A 21,839-nucleotide genomic window follows, 5' to 3' on the forward strand; every position below is an offset into this window, starting at 1 on the left:
TATATACACAAAACCTGCTAACGGAAACTTTACAAACGTAAAAGGTTTGAGGTACAAAATTGGGGCACAGGCTGAACACCCTGCTGCTGTGTGGACTCAGTGTAAAAATCCAGATCAGCTGATTGCTCGGTCACCCGGAAGCAGTGAGGTGGAGGCGCGTGGTGCAGCCACGTCACTGGGAGTGCGTGCCGGTTTTCCCAGCAGCCCTTAGGCTGTCAGGTTAGTCAGCGGAGAGTTGGGATTGTGGCGTTTGTTGCTCTGTGTCCGGGGAAGGTGCAGAGAGAGAGAAGGGGGAAGGTTTCATCGGCTGGTTTCCTCCCCTCGCTCCAGGTTAGAATGGCGGACAGCGGCCTGGGCGAGTGGTACCGCAGCATCCCCTTGGTTACCAGGTACTGGTTCACGGGCAGCGTGATCTTTCCTGTCCTGGAGAGGCTCAATATAGTGAGCGCCAGGACCCTGGTACTGTGGGCCGAACCTTTCTTCAACAACTTTCAGGTAGGGCCACAACTCCTATCAGATAGTGTCACTCCAGCTAGGCTGTCCTCTGCCTTGTGCTCGAGATTCTCTATCCTCTTGAGGTCGAAGGGCTCTCTTTTCAACTAGATTAACAATCTCAGATAAATCATTAAACTGTGTAATGTGTACTTAGAGTTTTTCATAATGTTTTTAACTGTAGCCATCGGGATGGATTTGCCTGCTTGTCGCTGACGAGTCTTGTCTTGTATAATGTTTGGCAAGTTAAGATGTTTGGAGGATAAATAATTTGTATCTACCCAACCCTTCAAAGGCCAACTGCACTGCTTTTCACAATTCTGAAGAAGGGTCACTGGATTGGAAATGTTGACTCAGCATACCCAGAAACGCCAAATTACTGGGGAAAGCTCAGCAGGTCTGGGAACATCTGTGGAGAGAAAGCAGAGTCAGTGCTGATCAAGAGTTGTGCTATCAGCCATCTCAGAGCTTGTCAAACTGAATGGAAGCAAGTCATCCTTAATCCCAATGGACTGCTTGTAGAGAAGAGTATATTTACCACTTTTTTTTGAAAGCCCTCTTCTTGAGTAAGGCTGTGTTTACCTGCATGATTGGTGACTGCAGCTCACCCTAATGATCTTGCCAAAACCACCACTGTGCACCGCCTTATATGCAGGTCCTCTGAAGCAAGGTGGCCATCTCAACCTGCACTCACTAACCACAACCTGCTCCCATCTCCATCATTTGCAGACCCTTAGAAGGTCTCTGTGTACCTCAGTTTGAGAATGCCTTAGAATTATGGGGTCAAGATCAGATCCAACCCATCTGGTGCAGGATGTTGAAGATCCCCACTTTGTAATACTTCTCCCTTGCTCCCTATTTACATTAGAACATAGAAATCCAAATTAATCTTCAGTTACTCCTGAAGATCCGCTACTTTGACCAAGCTTTTGGTCACCTGCCACTGTATCAAATTTTTGTCAAACAACAGTCCTGTGGAGTACTTTCGGACGTTTTATTATGCTTTTCAATGATAAATTGCCATTTGTGATGATTATGATGATATTAAAGCCCAGGGCAAACAAAGATTTTTCAGATTATAAAGTGAAGTTTGAGTACAGAAGAAGGAGGAGCACTTCACATCTTCCAGATCACTCATAAAGTACTGTATTGTAAAATATTTGCGAATTAATTAAAATGGTGTCTCTATCAATTAGTGTTGTAGAAGTAGATATAATTTTTCATCCTAGTATTGATGTGTAAGCATATTTACATTTCTATGAATACGTTTAAATATGTAAATGTAACTGTTTGAATTTGCATATTAATAAGGATAATAGTTTGCTATGAAGTTAAAAATCACACAATACCAGGTTATAGTCCAACAGGTTTAGTTGGAAGCACATTAGCTTTCGGAGCGTTGCTCCTTCATCAGGTGGTAGTGGAGGGCTCAATCCTAACACAGAATTTATAGCAAAAGTTTACGTGTGATGTAACTGAAATTATACATTGAAAAATTGATTGTCTGTTAAGCCTTTCATCTGTTAGAATACCATGATAGTTTCACTTCCTTCATGTGTAAATCACAAAACCTTTTTTTAAAATGTTGCATTCTCAGGTTAGCTGTTAACAATGCTAATAGCTAGACAATATGTTGAAGGTGTTAGCCCCCTGTGTTCTCTGTCTGTGCCATGATTGATTCTAATCTAAAAAGTGAGATAACAGAGTTCTACATGAATGTATGCAGTTTTTGAGCAAATTACAGTGTAACCCTGCAAGTACAAATTCACCCCACAAAATATGTGTGCATGTGGGTCTTTGTGTGTGTGTGTGTGTGTGTCTGTCTGTCTGGGTTGGGGGTTGAGTGTGTGTGTGTGTATAGTGAGTCAGAGTGTCTTAAGTCTGTGAGGGGGTGCATGTGAGTGTGGGATTCACCAGCTGTACCCACAAGGTAGTGCAAAACATCATCTGTTCACAACGCAATGCCATCCAGGCTCTCAAAATCAATCACAACATTGTCATCAAACCAGCAGATAAAGGAGGAGTCATTGTCATTCAGAATAGAACAGATCACTCAAGGAAGTGTACAGACAACTGAACAACCAGGAACACTACAGGCAACTACCAGCTGAACTGACCAAAGAACACACCCGTGAATTAAACACACTGATCAGAACTTTGGATCTAGTCCTTCAGAGTTCCCTACGCGCCCTCATCCCATGTACTTCTCGTGTAGGCGACTTCTACTGCCTTCCAAAGGTACACAAAGCCAACACACCAGGACGTCTCATCGTGTTGGGCAATGGGACCCTATGTGAGAATCTCTCCGGCTATGTGGAAGGCATCTTGAAACCTATTGTACAGGGGATCTCCAGCTTCTGTCGCGACACTACGGATTTCTTACAGAAACTCAGCACCCACGGACCAGTCGAACCGGGAACATTCCCTGTCACAATGGATGTTTCCGCATTCTACACCAGCATCCCCCACAATGATGGCCTCGTGGCAACAGCCTCAGTACTCAACACCAACAACTGCCAATCTCCAAATGCCATCCTACAACTCATCCGCTTTATCCTCGATCACAACGTCTTCATCTTTGACAACCAGTTCTTCATCCCGACACATGGAACAGCCATGGCGACCAAATTTGCACCCCAATATGCCAACATTTTTATGCATAGCTTCGAACAAGACTTCTCTATGCAGGATCTCCAACCAACATTATACACCAGGTACATTGATGACATTTTCTTCCTCTGGACCCATGGTGAGGAGTCACTGATAAAACTACACAGTGACATCAACAAGTTTCATCCCACCATCAAACTCACCATGGACTACTCTCGACTATCTGTCTCATTCCTGGACACATGCACCTCCATCAAGGATGGACACCTCAGCACCACACTCTCCCGCAAACCCACAGACAACCTCACAATGCTACACTTCTCCAGCTTCCATCGAAAACATATTAAAACAGCCATCCCCTATGGACAAGCCCTACGCGTACACCGGATCTGCTCAGATGAGGAGGAACGTGGACAGACTCAGTACTCAGGGATGCCATCACAAGAATGGGGTACGATGCCCAACTCCTCGACGTGCCACAGCAAGGAACTGTAATGACCTCCCCAGGAGACAGACACATGCTGCAACTGGCAGGGTACCCTTCGTTGTTCAGTGTTTCCCAGGAGGTGAAAAACTACGCCATGTGATTCGTGACCTGCAACACATTATCAATGAGGATGAGCACCTCACCAAGACCTTTCCCACACCTCTACTACTTGCCTTTAAACAACCGCCAAACCTCTAACAGATCGTTGTTCGTAGCAAACTGCCCGGCTCCAAGGTGGACTTCGGGACAGGCAGCAGCGAAAAATGGCCGAGCAGAGGCTGATAGCTAAGTTCGGTACCCATAGGGAGGACCTCAACCAGGACCTTAGGTTCATGTCACATTACAGGTGACCACCATTGCAATATACACACACATACTCCTATACACAAACACGCACGCACACAGACACGCACGCAGACACACAGACGCGCACACACATGCACCCCCTCTCAGACATAAGACACTCTGCACTCATTACACACACACACACACACACTTTCTCTCACTCTCAACCCCCAACCCAGACAGACACACAAGCGCACACATATTTTGTGGGGTGAATTTGTACTTGCAGGGTTACACTGTACTTGTTCAAAAACTGTATGAATTCATGTAAAACTCCGTTATCTCACTTTTTAGATTAGAATCAATCATGGCATAGACTGAGAATACAGGGGGCTAACACCTTCAACATATTGTCTAGCTATCAGCATTGTTAACAGCTAACCTGAGAATGCAACTTTTTAAAAAAAGGTTTTGTGATTTACACATGAAAGAAGTGAAACTATCATGGTATTCTAACAGATGAAAGGCTTAACAGACAATCAATTTTTCAATGTATAATTTCAGTTACATCACATTGTAAATTTTTGCTATAAATTCTGTGTGTTGGGATTGAGCCCTCTACTATCACCTGATGAAGGAGCAACGCTCTGAAAGCTAGTGTGCTTCCAATTAAATCTGTTGGACTATAACCTGGTGTTGTGTGATTTTTAACTTTGTATACCCCAGTCCAACACCGGCATCTCCAAATCAAGTTTGCTATGATGTATCGTGCTCTCTTTCAACACTTTGGGAAATAGTAGCAGCATTAAATAACTGTACCAGTATTCCAAAGGCCTGTGATAATATTTCAGGGATTCTGGTTCAAATCCCACAGAAGCAGGTGGAATTTATATTCACTTATTACAATCTGAAATTGAAAGCAAAATCTCTACAGATTTTAATTAAATGGTCTGCATGCACACCAGTCTTTTCATCTCAAATTTCTCTGCTTAAAAAACTTGTATTTATTTAGCACCTTTCATGACATTAGAATGCCCCAAAGTACTTTTTCAGCCAATTAAGTACTTTTGAAATGTTGGCACTGTCATAATGCTGAATATGCTGTGGATAAGTTGGCATCTTGCAGCAGGCACAAACAGCAGTTGTTAAAAACCATGAAACTGCTCCAGTGGTGTTGATTTGAGGGATAAATATTGGCTAGGACTCCAGGGCAAGTTTTAAGGCTGTGTTTGTGAGCAATATCCTCACTAGATGGGACAAGAAACATGTGATGTGCAGAAAAGCAACGTTGATGATTAATTTCATTGTCTTGTTTTGGATGACATGTGCTATGACATTACCCACTGTCATCCTCATTGGTTGGAAATCTGCAAATTGGTGACGACATTTCTTGCATTACAAGTGATGCTTCAAAAATGAAGAATTGACTGACTGAGATGACATTCTAGGATTGTGATAGCTGCTGTCTAAATGCAAGGTGCATCTATTTGAAAGGACAAAAAGGGAAAAGGGAGAATTCAACATTGTAATGTGAACAAAAAAAAATCATTCTTTATATAAATCATTGCTACAGAACTCTCCTTGTGACAATGATTGTATGCGTGAAAGATTTGTTGATGTCAGTTTGAATTTCTTGCTGCTTTGTTTTTTAGATTAGATTAGATTCACTACAGTGTGGAAACAGACCCTTCGACCCAACAAGTCCACACCGACCTATTCTCCTACATTCACCCCTAACTAATGCACCTAACACGACGGACAATTTAGGGTGGCCAATTCACGTAGCCTGCACACCTTTGGACTGTGGGTGATAACCGGAGCACCCGGAGGAAACCCACGCAGACACGGGTAGAATGTGCAAGCTCCACACACAGTTGCCCAAGGCGGGAATTGAACCCAGGGCCCTGGCGCTGTGAGGCAGCAGTGCTAACCACTGAGCCACCATGCTGCCAATATTGTTTGTTTAATAATATTGTGAATATACTGTGCATTGCAAAATAATACATTCATGCGTTTTTCAAAACGTGACAGAAGCAGCATGACCGGTTTTGATTGCAGGTACTGTATGCTAGAAATAAAATTGGTTTTGATTCAAGTAGTAATCAAAATTTGTTTGGTTTTCATTGTACTGCTGGTGTATGTGAGGCTAATGAGCAACCAATATTATTTTTTGCATACACAGATATGGAGGCCAATAACTGCAAGTCTGTTTTACCCAATGGGATTCCATTATTTGATTCAGCTGTACTTCCTGTATTCGTATTCCTCAAGCTTGGAAAGAGGTTCGTTTCTACTCCTGTCTTTGCACTGCAACCATTTGATGCACCAAACCTTTCAGAGCTTTTCTTTTCAAAAATCTTGTATTTTTTAAAAAAATGAAAATACTAATCCAGGAGTTTGTGTGAAATAAAATAATTACTTTGTTAGATTTATTGATATTTTAAAAAACTTTTTAAAAATATATTTTGGGCACAAATGTTTTTGCTCACAAGCTTGAATTATGTTAAAGGATAAACAATAAACTTTAGTTTCAGAAACATTTTTAGTTGCACAAGTATGGGAAAGAGATACACAATCTAGTATAAAGCATTATTGTGTTAGATAGCCTACTGTGTTTGCACTAGGAGAAAGTAAGGACTGCAGGTGCTGGAGATAAGAGTTGAAAAGTGTGGTGCTGGAAAAGCCCAGCTGGTCAGGCAGCATCCCAGGAGCAGGAGAGTCGACATTTCGGTCATAAACCCAAATTAACCTTGGTGCAATCCGTCAAATCCTAAAAACCCCAAATGCAGTATTTTCACAATCTCCAGAATGGAAGTTGAAATTAGGTTCTTGCTGAAGATTGACTCTAAGATCAGTGATTTTCATAGAGTCCCACAGCACGAAAACAGACCCTTCGGACCAACTAGCCCTTACTGAGCATAATCCTAAATTAAATTAGCCCTACCTGCCTGCTGCTGGCCCTTATCCATCCAAACATTCCTACTCGTACTTATCCAAATGCCTTTTAAATGTTGAAATTGTACCTATATCCACCACTTCCTCAGGACATTCATTCCACACGAAACAACCCTCTATGTAAAAAAATAAAATTGCACCTTGTGTCTTTTTTTAAAATCTCCCTCCTTTTACCTTATACTGTATGCCCTCATCTTGAAATTCCCAATTCTAGAAAAAAGTCAACTATGGCGAAGCCTCTTCTGTGTCCAGTTCTGGTCGCCCAGTTATAGGAATGATATTATTAAGCTGGAGAGAATTCAGAAGAGATTTACTAGGATGTTGCCGGGTATGGAAACCTCTTATTATTTTATAAACTTCTGTAAGGTTGTCTCTCAACCTCCCACACTTCAGTGGAAAAAGTCCCAGCCTATTCAGCCTTTCTTTATAACCCAAGCCTTTCATACCTGGCAACCTCCCGGTAAATCTCTTCTGAACCATCTCCAGCCTAATATCCTTCCTATAACTGGGCGACCAGAACTGGACACAACATTCCAGAAAAGGCCTCGCCAATGTCCTGTACAACCTCAAAACTCCTGTACAACCTCAAAACTCCTATACTCAAAGGACCGAGCAATGAAGGCAAGCGTGCCAAATGCCTTTTTAACCATCCTGTCTATATGTGACACAAACTTCAAAGAATTATGTACCTGAACCCCTATATCCTTCTGTTCTATAAGACCAAGGACCTATCATTAATTGTATAAGCCCTACCCTTGTTTGTTGTACCAAAATGTTAATCCAGATTGAACCCATTTCATCAAGATCCTTTTATAATCTTAGAATTTTATAGATTTCTATGAAGTTCCCCTATGTTCATTCTTCTAAACTCCATTGAATTTAGTTAGAACTGATTGAGTGTATATTCATGTGTCAGTCTTGCTGTCCCAATAATCAGTCTGGCAAACCTTTGTTGCACTCCCTCCGTAGCCAGAACAAGGAGATCTTCCTCCGACAAGAAGACCAAAGCTGCACTCAGTACGCTAGGTGGTTTCACCAAGCCCTTGTGCTGTCATCCCTGCTCCTGTGGTCAAATCTTCTTGCTGTAAAAGCCAGTGTTCCACTTGCTACCTTCACCACCTGCTGTATCTGCATGCTTACTTTCAGTGACTGTTGTACGAGGACATGCATGTCTTGCTGCACCCCACCTTTTCTCAACCTATTACCATTAGATACTCATCTGCCTCCTTGTTTTTGCTACCAAAATCAATAACCTCCTGTTTATCCATGTTACATTTCATCTGCCATGCACTTGCCCACTCACTCAATGTTTCCAAATCACACTGAAGCATCTCTGTATCCTCCTCAAAGCTTGCACACCACACACAACACTCGCAGTGCTTTATGTGGTCTGCATACTTGGAAATATCACATTTAGTTCCCTCATCTGAATATGTATTGTGACAAACACTAATCCCTGTGGTATCTGACTAGTCACTGCTTACCACTTGGAAAAAAGTGCTATTTATTCCTACACTTTATTTTCTATCTGCCAACCAGTTCTGTATCCATGTCAGTGCACTACAACCAGGTGATATCTGCTTTAATTATGCATGCCTGTCTCTTATATGGGACCTTATCAGAAACCATTTGAAAGTCCACATCCACTGGCTTATCAACTTTGCTAGTTATATCCTTAAAAGCTCCCAGCAGATTTGCCTAGCATGATTTTCCTCTTTAAAACAAAACAGAAATGACATCACCCAGCTTAAGAAACCCGGACCTATAAATAGAGAGGCGGGGACATACTACCAGTGTTTCACCGGAGAATCTCCCTGATGATGTGACCAAGTCATGGTGACGAAATGTCTGAAAACAAATCTTCCAGCTCAGCGAGCTATCTTACATATTTACCATGCTAACTCTGTCCGACCCTGTCACTGGACATTCTGAGAGGGTCCCACACTGGCAGACACTTTAAGCAGTTATGCCTTTGGCAGAGATAAGGGTTGGCTTGGGGGATGGGGGAGGTGGCAAAAGAATCAGACTTCGTAACACTTGAGAGGGGATGTGGGCAGTTCACTTGATCTCAGTAAAGTATTCTTTTAACCAAGTTTCCAGTCCTTGTAATTAATGATGGTACATGTTACTTCATCAATAACTGCTTTAGAGAGTAAGTTTTGACCTGGTTTCAGGAAGAGCTAGCAGTATTGAGTGCTTTGCATATTTCATTGGATGTATCACAATGAATTTTACTGTCCTTCTTAAAACACCTAACGGACTGCAATATAATTCTTGCTTTTTTTAATTATAGGTTTCTTTGATGGGAGAACAGCAGATTATATATTCATGTTGTTTTTCAACTGGATTTGCACGGTGGTATCCTTTTTGTGAAGCAATGTTGAAAATATTGCATTTCTGTCCCTAAATATATCTTACAACACCTTATGGTCATTGAAGTATTTTTTGAAGTATTCAGTTGTAATAAAGGACACAGCAAAGTCCCCCACGCAGCAATACTATAGTGACCAGATCACTTGTTTCTAATGATATTGATTGAGGGATGATTGGTCAAAACACGGGAGAAACCTCGCCAGCTCTTCAAAACCATACTACAAAATCTTTTGTGAGTTGGTGAGAGGGGTTTAACATCACTTCTGAAAGACAGCATGTCTGAAGGTGCTGTGTTCCCTTGCTGGATTGTCAGCCTAAAGTTTCTTGGCATCAGGTCTCCTGATGGGGGTCTTGAATGTACACTTCCTTCAAGAGGCGAGAGCAATTGAGCCACAGCTGACAGCAGTAGTGAGGAACACAGACTAGAAGAGCCCTGGTTAATACTCTGTTAGCTCTGTTTAGAGTAAGCTGGGGCCTCCCATGACCATGGAAGTGCGAGGAGATCAGCTCCTGAGTGATATATAGTCAAAGTCGGCTGAAATTGGGCTGAGTTTTGTCTCATTTGAAAATTTGGAAATATTACATTTCGTTCCCTCATCTAAATTATGACAATATGTTGAGAAAAGATGGAGTCCAATCACTGAGCCGCTGTGGTACTCATTGCCTGCACTTGGATAAGGACCCATTTATTCCTGTTCATTTTTCTCAGTTCGCAAAAGTGCTAAAAGCATAAGGCAGGCTATTGGAGGAGATATGACTATAATTGTAGTCCTGCACTGAATCACTTTGATCATAAGAAATAGGTGTAGGTGTTGATCATTATCCCATTGAGTTTGCTCCTCCATTCAGTAAAATTATGGCCGATCTGATGTACCCCCAATTCCACTTACCTGTTTGTCCTCCATACAGCTTGACTACTTAGAAGATCAAAAATCTGTCTTACTTGGCCTTGAATATATTCAATGCCCAGCCACCACTGTTAGTTTGGGAAGAGAACACCAAAGATTAAAGATCCTCTTCGATAATAAATCCCTCCTCATCTCTATCTTAAAAAGGAAACCCCTTATATTTAAACTGTCATTGAGTTCTAAATTTCCCTATGGGAGCAAACATCTCAATGTCTATCCTGTCATGTTCCCTCAAAATATTATGTTTCAATAGGATTTCCTCAATTTCTTTTAAACTCTTCCTTATGATTTTAGGCCCAACTTGATCAATTTTTTTGTTGAGACAACTTCTTCATCCTATCAGTGTGCCTAGTGAGCCTTCCCTGAACTGCTGCGATACAAATACAGATCATGCCAATGCTTATAGCAAGATTTCTCTGGTTTTATACTTCACCCCTTGCAATAATGGTCACCACTCGTTTGCCTTTCTGATTATTTGTATTCTGTGTTTTTTTGTTATTCCTGGTGAAGTGGATGACCTCGATCATTATAATGTCCCCTCTGCCAATCTTTTGCCTATTCCTTTGAACTGTCTCTCTCTCCCTTTGCAGACACTTTGTATCTTCGTGACTTGTTTTCCTCCCAATTTTTGTATCATCTGAAAGTTTGGCTACAATATAGTTGGTCTCATCATTCAAGTCTGTATGTTAACCACCGATCTGTCAGTGTTAATATATCACTCCCAAAAGTATATTTTATGTTACAACATAACATTTTATGGCACCTTATGGAATGCGCTTTGGAAATCCAAATGCACTATATCTGCTGATGCCTTTTAGTTCAACCTGCTCGTTTCATCTTAAAAGAATTCTAATGTGTCAAATCCCATTTCCCTTTCATGAAGCCATGTTGACTTAGCTTGATTGTATTACGATTTTCTAACTTTCGTGCTAAATAATGAATTCTCACATTTCCCTGGACAAATATTAAGCTAACTGGCTTATAGTTTCCTGCTGCTTGTCTCTCTCCTTTCTTGAATAGAGGTGTTAGAATTATAGACTTTGAAAGAAGAGTTTATGCAACTTGCTGGGCTTTGAAAGAAGGGCATGTACCAATTGCTAGGCTTTGAAGGAGGGGCTTGTACTTACGATGGACTGGGAAATGCACAAGTCTGCACAATGTTCCTTTTCTTCCTGACCATTTAGCAATATTAAATCATTGGGATGTGTACACTTAAAGAAGCCCCTGTTGCTAACTTAAAAGGAATGGACATGTCATTTTATTTTCCCTGATCAACAAGTAACAGATTGTTGGATTAACCATGGGAATGCTTGTAAGTATGTAGGAGGAGGCTGTACCTCTTCACGAAAATCTTGGTGTTTATTGTGAAGATGATGGGAAAGTTGCCATTATACTCTGTGCATGACCACACCTAATGTTCCACTTTGGGCAAGTAGAGGGAGATTGGTGGTAAACTGTAATTTAAAACAAAAGTACCTGACGGTCATCCTCCACTTTGAAATGCTGTGTTGGTGAGCAAATTAGACGTGAGATTGGAAAAGTAAATAGCGTCCGGGTGTAAAAGAAAAGTTTGATTATGTTTAGCATTGGATAATTGATGAGTTTGTGACTCCGTTCCATTGTGTCTACCCCAACTGTTTCTCCATCGAGGGCAGAACCTTTGGCTGCAAGTTATGTTTAAAAGCACAATATGAGTAGAGGTTTTTCCCCTTTGCTCCTCTTTCTTTTATTATAGAATATCTTGTGACATTTGGTTTTTATAAGAATGTGTACTGCACCTTTAGTTCGTATCCATAGTGGCGTACTAAAATTGTAGTTTTATCTGCAGCCTGGTACTGTATATTATGGGTTTCTTTTAAAGAAAAATATTCCTACATAGTTTTTTTTTATTAATCTGATTGAGCAGGTGAAGAATTTGAGACTTCCTTTTTCCCCCTCCTCCTGCCCCTCCTGAAGAGTGCTTGTTAATTTGAAGGAATGTCTGAGACTTTACTGTTTTGCCTGAGGCCCTAGCTATTCTAAATGCAAAACAGCTAGAATATGGGTGTACCCCATGGTTGCAGTAGTAAAACCAAACTACTGTCTCAACCTTGTATGTCAGTATTAAGGAGTGGTGTTTATAGATTGACAAGAGAGAGAAAAAATTCCTGTTTTAATTTGAGAATTATTCAGTGAGGGCGAATGAGTTGCTTCTTAAATAAAATTGCTTTGTGGGGCATTAGTCAGGGGTAAATAAAGGGTCTGGATGGGTTACTCTTCAGAGGGTCGGTGTGTACTTGTTGGGCTGAAGGGCCTGTTTCCATACTGTAGGGAATCTAAAAAAAATCTAAAATTGGGTGGGGTATATTATGTGGGTTGTATTATGGTTAAGGATAAATAAATGGAAGGTATTGCTTTCCCTTTTTCTTTTTGACAGATTCTGTTTGTCCCCCTTGTTTTGACGGTGGTATATGTGTGGGCACAACTCAACAAAGACCAGATTGTAACATTCTGGTTTGGGATGACATTTAAGGTGAGAAAACCTAAGTGTTATTGTTGATATTAAGTGTTGAAGCAAGATCGGCAGTTCCCAGTAGTCATTAAGCACACCACTTGATTTGTTGCTGCTCCTTCATTTGCATCTTTTACTCCCACAAGCTCCCCATCTAGAAGAACAAAGACAGTAGACAGATGTGAACACCACAACCTACAAGCTCCCTCCAAATCTCTCATTATCCTGAACAAAGTCGCCATTCATTTATTGTTACTGGGTCAAAATCCTGGAACAGCACACTGAATGTACCCGTATCCATTAACCAGGACAACAGCAGTTAGATTGTCTCTTATTGTCTTATTGGTGATGGTCTTTGTGTAGCAGGAATGCTAATTGTCACTTGTCAGCCCAAGTTTAGATATTGTCCAGATCTTATTGTGTTTGAACATGGAGTGCTTCAGCATCTTGAGTCATGAATGGCACTGAACATTGTGCACTCATTGGTGAACATCCCCACTTCTGACCTTTATGATAGAGGGAGGGTCATTGATGAAGCAACTGAAGGTGGTTGAGCCTTAAGGTTGGACATTATCCTGAAGAACTCCTGCAGTGATATCCTGCACTGATCTCCAACAACCACCACCATTTTCCTATTGTCAGGTATGACTCCAACCAGCGGAGAGTTTGCCATATTGTTATGAGATTGAAGGCATGTACTGTACCTTTTAAGACAGAGAAAACATGCTGTTCTGAACTGAGAGCTTACAAGCATCTGTGTATTTGTCTGGATGGCAGTCCCAGAGTGTACTGAAAAATTGAAAACTTGTAACATTTGGCTGTGAAATGGATTCCTGAGTTTAGGTTGCTGTTTTGACAGCAATTCAAATTTAACCAATCAATTTAAATTATGTCCCAGGATACTAAAACCCAATAGAGTTTGAATTTATTGTTTTGCCAACATCAAGATGTTGGGGAGGTATAAAATGCAGGGATCTTGAACATTGATCAGAGAGCAAGTGCCGTAGAGAGAGGAATTCGTGGAGAGCTAATTGCCCATCCAACATCTTGCTTCTAAAGAAATTAGAAAATACTCTCTATCAAAGGTACCTTTTCATATGAAACATACATGCAGTAAAAAGAAAGAAGGTGACCCAGGGAAATCATCAACCGGAAGCATGAAGACTCAGAAGACAGTGCCTGTGTGGTTTTGAAATTAAGTTGATGTGTCCTATTGGAACAGCATATTGTTAGAGTTGGAGGCAGATAGTAAGTAGTTAAGAGAAAGGGAGTTGTGAATAATTGTTGTTTGATGTTCACTTTTAGAATTAAAAAATAAGTTGATGTTATTTTCTTTAAATAGTGGAATTTGGGAGTTCTCTCACTCATATTTTACCAGATTACGAGGCAAGCTTTTCTGAGTTTGTTTTAATTAATAGGGGTTCACCTCATGTCGTAAGAATATTAATTCTATGATGTGGAGGTGCTGGTGTTGGACTTTTGTGGACAAAGTTAAAAATCACACAATACCAGGTTATAGTCCAACAGGCTGATTTGGCTCTGCTCCTTCGTCATGTAGCTAGTGGGGCAGGATCATAGGACACAGAATTTATAGTAAAAGATCAAAGTATTGAACAATCCCAGATTGCTGTTAAGGTTTTAATTATTTAGAATGGGTATGCATTAATTTACTTATTAATCAATCGAAACCTGGTGACAAGAGGCCAAGAAGTATCATCCATTTGGTACTGCTGGCTGAAAACTGCTGCAAATACCTCAGCCTTATTTTTTTATACTGATCTATTGGGCTCTTCCATTATTGAGGATAGGGATACTTGGGGAGCATCCTCCTCCAATGAGTTATTTAATTGTCCATTACCATTCACAACTGGATGTGGCAGCACTGCAGAGCTTAGATCTGATCCACTAGTTGTGGGCTCTCAATGGGCACTTGTAGCATGTGCTCATGGGCACAGAAGTAGACCTGTTTGGTAGGTTTGCCTAGTCTTGAGTTGCTGGTTCTGTTCAAAATTTGTCCCATTTAGCATAATGATATTGCCACACAACACGATGGAGAGTGTTCTCAATTTGTCTCCACAAGGACTTTGCAGTGGTCACTCTTACTGATACTGACATGGACAGATGAATCTGCAGCTGGCAGATTGGTAAGGATGAGGGTAAGTATGTTTTGCCCTCTTGACTCCCTCACCACATGCTCCAGACCCACTCTAGTAGCCATGTCCTTTAGAACCCAACCCACTTAATCAGTAGTTCTGCTTCTGAGCCACTGTTGAAAATGAACATTGAAATCCACCACCCAGAGTACATTTTGCAACGTATCCACACTCAGTGCTTCCTCCCAAGTATTGTACAACATGGAGGAGTAGCTTCATCAGCCAAGGGAATGATGCATGATCATCAGGAGGTTTTCTTGCCCATTTTAACCTGAAGCCATGTTGAGTCCTCCCAACTGTATACTACTAATAGCATTGTGTTAATATCACTGGGCCATTGTCTCAGACCTGCAGAGTTCCTCCATCCCTTTGCTTCTGTTCAGATTTTCGGCACCGGCAATTCTTTGTTTTATTGTAGCCTTTATATAACTTATTTTATGGTCTTGGGCTATCCACAGCTCTTGGATTCCTTAGTCTGTTGTATTGTGGGCACATTACAAACACAAACAGCATTGAGAGAAATAACTGTATAATACAGTTCTGGGAAGTGGTGATAGCTGGTACAATTGCAACATTTAAAAGGCATTTGGATGGGTATATGAATAGAGAGGGATATGGGCCAGGTCCTGGCAAGTGGGACTTGACTCTATGACTCTATTCACTGATGGGACTTAGTTTAAAATCTGACCCAAAAGATGGCACATCTGACAGTGCAGGATTTCCTCAGGACTGGGTGTGGCAGCTTGGATTATTTGTTGAAATCTCTGGTTTGGGTCTCAAATTAGTAACTGCTCAATGCAGCCTGGAGTGCTACTATTAAACCTAACTTGCCACTGAGTGTTGGAAGTTGACCTTGGTGTATTTGTTGTTTCTCATCTTAAAGAAACATGCTTAATTTTGCATCTTACTAAAGAGTTTGTACCATCTGGGAACTGTGAGAGAAATATTGAGTGGTGATTAGAAGTCAGCTGATCTGCATTTTAAAATTTAAAAAAAAACTGTTTAATAGTATGTTCACATTTATTTTGTATTATTTTTTCCACAGGCTTGTTATTTACCCTGGGCTCTGCTCATATTCAACTTTATTCTGAGAAATTCGTAAGTGCAGAAGTGATTTAAGTTCTCTACTTTATCGCATTGGTTCAAGTAATCAGAAATTTGTATTGTTTGAATACACGATGTAAAAGTCGGCCTCTGTGTCTTGTTGACCAGGAATGACTTTTTGTCTGAGAAGAGTTCAGAAGAGATTTACAAGGGTGTCACCAGTGTTTGTTTTTTGGGGGAGGGCAGGGGTTTGAGCTATAGGGAGAGGCTGAATAGGCTGGTGTTGTTTTTCCTGGAGCCTCAGAGACTGAGGGGTGACCTTAGAGGTTTATTAAATTATGAGGGGCATGGATAGGATAAATAGACAAGGTCATTTCCCTGGGGTGGGGGAGTCCAGAACTAGAGGGCATAGGTTTAGGGTGAGAGGGGAAAGATTTAAAAGGGACCTAAGGGGCAACATTTTTCACGCAGAGGGTGGTGCGTGTATGGAATGAGCTGCCAGAGGAAATGGTGGAGGCTGGTACAATTACACCATTTTAAAAGGCATCTGGATGGGCATATGAATAGGAAGGGTTTAGAGGAATATAGACCAAGTGCTGGCAAAGGGGACTAGATTAGGATATCTGGTCGGCATGAACGTGTTGGACTGAAGGGTCTGTTTCTGTGCTGCACATCTCTATGACTGTAAGTCAGTGGGGTTTGTGCTCTGCTGATGAGAGGCCTGGAGAGGCTGGGAGCAAGAGGGAGTTGGAGGCTAGTGCTGCTGAGCCAGGGCTTTCTTCCTCCCCCGTGGGAGCAGGGACAAAGAGCAGCACTAATAAGGTAAGTGGAGGGAGGCTGGTACCAGGAGATCGAGGGGGTGGAGAAGGCAAGGCCAGGTTTCATTTTGTTTTGTGGTGAGAAGGATTCCATGGAATGAAATTAAATGTGCCAATAACATCCAATTTAATTTTTGGAGTTTCCTCGAAGACCTGCAAATGGACTGAAGTAAGTTACCCTGAAGCAAGGCCAGATTTGTGACAGGAGACTACTGCTAGCACAGTGTTTTTAAGACTATTACAAATGGCTGTGGAAGCTCATTGTCATTACAGTCTGTTATGCAGACTTTGGGCATGTTATGGTGAAAGAAACGGCACAACTGAGGAGGAAGTGCCTGCTTCTCATTAGCTCCGTGTTGAATTTTTTTAATGTATTCCACAGAGAATGGTCATGCAGCCTTGATACTGATCATTTATATCAAAGACAGCCTCCAAAGGAGAGACTTCAGAAATCTTTCTATCCCTCATCAAAGCATAGCTTATAGTCAAAGAAATCCTTAAGAGTATTGTGATTAAATTAAATTCTTTGTTCATGTGCTTGAGGTGGAATTTCTGTCTTGTTCAATAGTTTTCTTGAAACTATATTTTGCAAAAATGCTTTTGACAAGCTGCTATGTACCCTTAATGTAAGTTAATTCTTTTTAAATCCATCACAGGGTGATGGACGAGCTCGTTGGTATCTTTGTTGGCCATATGTACTACGTCTTGATGTTTAAATATCCTCAAGAATATGGTGGGAGAACATTTCTATGTACACCACAGTTTCTGTAAGTAAATCTAGCTGGTCTTGCTACTTTGCTGTTGGCTTTGTTTCACTGAACCTCTAACCGGTTTGTTTTGTGAGAGATTGTACTTAGAGAATTTTCTTTTCTCTCTCTCCTATCTCCACTCCAGCTCTCGATGGTTTCCTCCAAGGAGGGGTGGTGTATCTGGTTTTGGAGTCCGACCTGCAAGCAGGAGACCACAAGCTGAAGATGAGGGGGGGCGATGGGGGCGAGGCTATTTCTGGGGTCAAGGCCAAAGATTAGGAGACAACTGAACTTTTCTTTTTCTATGGAAGAGCCCAACGCCTGCATTTATGTCGTTTACTGTACAATACGTGTTGACTAAGAGTATCTTGTGTTTTGGAATTGCAGCTGAAATTTTAATGATTGTGGGATGCTGGTAGGATTGTGATGTCCACTTGGCTGCTAAGGAAAGGAGGATAAGAAATATTGATATGGAAATGTACATCTCTAGTAGACTACTATAAATCTGATCTTTACAGCAGAATTTCATTTTCAGAAGGATTTTGTAGAGTAAATCAAAGTTTATGACCTGTTTTTTTTAAAACGTTGATCAGTCTCTACCAGGACACACATTTCCAGTTGGTAAACTGGAAGTTGCATATCCACTGCAACAGGCATTTTTCTTTCACACCTTCGCTGAGACATGATATCGAACCTCTTAAGAGAAACAGAATTTCCAAGAATTACTTATTTCTCTATTTTTAACAGGCAGGTTCGGCATTGATCAGGTTGACAAGAGGTATCATGTGGGTAGAGTGTGCGCATTCTGTATTTTTCTCTCTCGCTCACTCGCACACACGCAGACGCGTTACACCTTTTTAGCATTTGTCCCAGTTTTATGACCAATATTTCGGGTCTACAGTAGAGCTGTTGTCACTTTGGGAGATTGCTGGATGTGTGTGGTGTTGGGAGAAGGCATGGGAAAGAAACTTTGGAGCACATCAGCTGACTGAAAAGCTATGTAGCAGTCACCAACCAGGGATGATATTCTGAAACAACAGCGACACCTGATCATCTATGGTGACCCTCCGAGCTAGTTTCACTGTTGCTGTTAGAGTTTTATGGCTTACATAGTTTGCTGCTCCTGTGGATTTTTTTCAACAGAGGTGAAAAATAGGAAGTCTATCTGCAGGAAGAGAATCGTTTGGGTTTTGATTTTGCTAATTTCTTCACTTTGATATAGCTATCAGAATTATTGCCAAACTGCATTTCTTGTATTTGAGATTTAAACAGAATGGGGGAGGTTGTATTGAATCTGAATCATCAGCATCATGAACCGAAATGGTGCTTGCAAAGACAGATAAGTCTGCTCAGCAAACACTGATTCTGTTTCAACTTTGATTCATTGCTGCCACAGTTTTTCTAGGTCTCTGAATGACACCAACTGAGAGGCTGGCAAGCTGGGGCATTCACCAGCGTTCCTGTTGAGCTAGCCACTAAGATGTGCCAAGATAGAAGCCACATTAGTTTCCCCAGTTCCTGGCCTGCGTTTGGTATTGGCTGGCGGAAAGGATTAGTGTTGGGCCAGTGATATGTTTAAATGGTTCATTCTTCCTTGGTGCCCTGCCTCCTAGTTCATTGCTTTGGTTTGAAGGTTGAATGAAGGGGTTGTAGAGTTTTGAAAATATATTTACAGAGACTTCATTGGTGTAACAATCTTTACAAAAGCTGTCAAGTGACCAGAAGTGCCACAAAGATGTCATTGAAACCAGTATGTTCCGTTCTCACTCCCGATCAGTGCTTCACTTTCATATTGAAATCTCTTGTTTTAAAAAACGTCGTTTGTCATGGCAGATAATGTTTAAAAATAAATTCTTTTGAATTTCATACTTATAAGTAATCTAAAAATAAAATCTAATGCCTGCATCTCCTGTATTCTAAATTCCAGGTCTTTATTTATAACAAGATTTTGTTGTCCTGTACTAACACACTGTCAGCAGAGGCAGTAAAATGCCACATGTAGACAGGGGGGGGAGCCCTGAGTGCACAGTTTATGTGGACACTTGCCATTCTTATGGAAGTCCTGGGAATTTATGGTGAAGGCAATTGACATGTTTACAATGGAAATACAAAATTTAAGATCGAACATAAACTTTTTGTAATGGGACGGAATTACATCTCAACTATGTGCCCTTTTTTTTTCACCCCGCTTCATTCCAGAGAAACATTCAGTTGACTGCCCTGATGTGGGAACTCTACTAGTGTAATTTATTTTAACTCCTGACTACATTTAAGGATCTCCAGTCTAATTGGAAAGATCATTATATTTATAAAAGGGTTTCGGTTCTGGTAGCAAATGCTTTAAATTTCAGAATTTAAAGAAATAACTTCAGTAACTGTATATTGTTCAATTCTGAATAATCCAATTAGATTTATAAAGGTGAATTCTACTGCAAGAGAAAGCAGGGCCAAATTAATAGTGCTGTGCTTATTAATTGATTTGAAATGGCTTTGAGCAGAGACAGTAGTGCGGAATTTGTAAACCCATATGTTATTTCATATTAAACGTGCCTGTTTCTGTTTAATTTGTTTCCAAGTGAAATGTTAACAGGTGGTATGATGTAGGTTATTGGTTTGTCAGTTCACATAACCCAGGCCTTCAGAAGTGATGCATAGACCATTAAATCTAGGCACATCCACACAGACAAATTGACTGCTGTCCTATTAACCTGTCTCTGGAGACATGGGGGATAGCAATTTAGCATTATACAGTCTTCCAAGATTGCTTGTGATTACATGATTTCATTAATTAAAGCCTGGAAACTCACTTTTGTTTGTGATGGATTTAAATATAGTACATAAGATTTAATTTTCAATTTGGATTACAATTTGTTTCACCCACTTAAAATATATTTAATTTTTAAAAAAAATATCAGCCACAGATGTATGAGGAAAGAGTTTTAGTTGTCTCTTACAACCCTTGAAAGATTATTTCTTTCTGCAATATGATTGAATTAGGTTTTCCCTTTGTGCTGGTCTCTTCCACTGAGAAAGATTGATGTATAAATGAAAGATTATTGGCAAGACCTCAAAGGGCATACAGTTAGTATATACTGATTCCTAAAGCTGTTTTGTATAAAAGTTGTATGCTTTTGTAATTAAATCACAAATTGCTGAAATTCTAAAATGAGTAGAAATTTTTCATAGGTTTATTGTTATTTTTCTTGTGTGCTGTAGTTGTCAAACCTATTACTGTATTGATGGGAACATGTTGATCACAGTTCATTACTGAGTGAGTTCTTGATCTTTCAGATTGGGAGATGCAGTGTCTGAAATGCAGAAGCAATCTTTGATAATGGCCATTTGAAGAAGTTATACAAAGTAAGCTAATAACAGCGAAATAAACAATAATCAACAAGAGGCTAAACTGCAATCTTATCAATCACTCTAACCCATTGCCCTTGACCCATTCACTTCCCTGCAGTTCGTCTGTGTGATTAATGTTGGGCTATTGAGCACCGCAGACTTGATTTTAATTGCTTCGCCATTGGTGGCAATGCTGTCAGCTGCATTGTCAGTATGCTCTGGAATTTTCTCCTTTAACCTATCGCCTTACCTCATCTTTGTTCTTGAGACAGCTTAAAATCTACCTCTTTGAATAAGGTATTGATATCTGACCTAATATAGCTTGACCTCTCATTTTACAGCACTCCTGTGAGGCCCCTTGGGATTGTTTGTTTTATATTTATGTTCAAGAGATTACGTAAATACAAGTTCTTTTAAAGAAGCTCCTGATTGTATAAATGCAAAAGTCATGAACTCCAATGTTGTACTTAAATCCTGGGCATCATAAGTTCCAGCTTCAATCCAATGCTGGCTTTGATGCAACCATTTGCTTCAATTATGCCTGGGACAGTGTAGGGTGCTAATATGAAAATATAGCTGTAGCTTGACCAAATTAACCAGCATGAGTTTAGTGATTACTTAAACTGCAATGTAGACAGAAACCAGAAATTACTGAGAAGCTGCAGAAGAAAACAGGTGACTGATTTAGATGAAAGAAGAAATGGTTAACCACAGTTGGTTATTAGACAGCTTATTACCAGCGACAGGTCAGGGAAACAGAAGGATCTGATGGTGTAAAAGAGGAAAGGAACTTGCATACTGATACTGAAAACCTAGGATCAATACTTGTAAGAAGGATGGCTCTGAGTCAGGGACTCGCAGAGGTCAAAAGAACGTAGATATGATTATTCAACATGGGACCCTAGATCAAGGACCTAGAGAAAAGAATATACTCCAGGCCAGAGCCTGGTCATATGTTTTCTGGTGGTATTCTGTGCAAGGATTGAGACTTGTATTCATGTGATTCTGGTAAATAGTGTTGTATAACTGATACTGCCTCTGAGATTTATCTGATTACTGTGATTGCATTTTGTGTAAAGATATATTAGCAAAAAGCACAACAGACAGGTAGGTCCACCTGGATTTTCAC

General features: G+C 40.6%; 1 protein-coding gene across 1 annotated transcript; it reads left to right on the plus strand.

Moving 5' to 3' along the window:
- Positions 1 to 225: 225 nt before the first annotated feature.
- Positions 226 to 20,531, plus strand: derl1 (derlin 1). Its single transcript, XM_043688677.1, has 8 exons — positions 226 to 495; positions 6,057 to 6,156; positions 9,123 to 9,187; positions 11,396 to 11,422; positions 12,527 to 12,622; positions 15,800 to 15,852; positions 17,273 to 17,383; positions 17,511 to 20,531. Exons 1-8 carry the CDS (start codon positions 337 to 339, stop codon positions 17,653 to 17,655), a joined length of 756 nt encoding a protein of 251 aa, XP_043544612.1. The 5' UTR covers positions 226 to 336; the 3' UTR covers positions 17,656 to 20,531.
- The last annotated feature ends 1,308 nt before the right edge of the window (positions 20,532 to 21,839 follow it).

The sequence above is a fragment of the Chiloscyllium plagiosum genome, chromosome 4 (genome assembly GCF_004010195.1).
Source record: "Chiloscyllium plagiosum isolate BGI_BamShark_2017 chromosome 4, ASM401019v2, whole genome shotgun sequence".
Classification (NCBI taxonomy): domain Eukaryota; kingdom Metazoa; phylum Chordata; class Chondrichthyes; order Orectolobiformes; family Hemiscylliidae; genus Chiloscyllium; species Chiloscyllium plagiosum.

What these genes read in the sequence shown, in the direction of transcription:
- derl1 (XM_043688677.1), top strand. Translation starts at nt 337, where the DNA reads ATGGCGGACAGCGGCCTGGGCGAGTGGTACCGCAGCATCCCCTTGGTT. An exon ending in GATTAACCATGGGAATGCTT is followed by an intron (nt 11,423 to 12,526) that starts GTAAGTATGTAG and finishes TCTTTTTGACAG; the next exon opens with ATTCTGTTTGTCCCCCTTGT. An exon ending in CTATGTACACCACAGTTTCT is followed by an intron (nt 17,384 to 17,510) that starts GTAAGTAAATCT and finishes TCTCCACTCCAG; the next exon opens with CTCTCGATGGTTTCCTCCAA.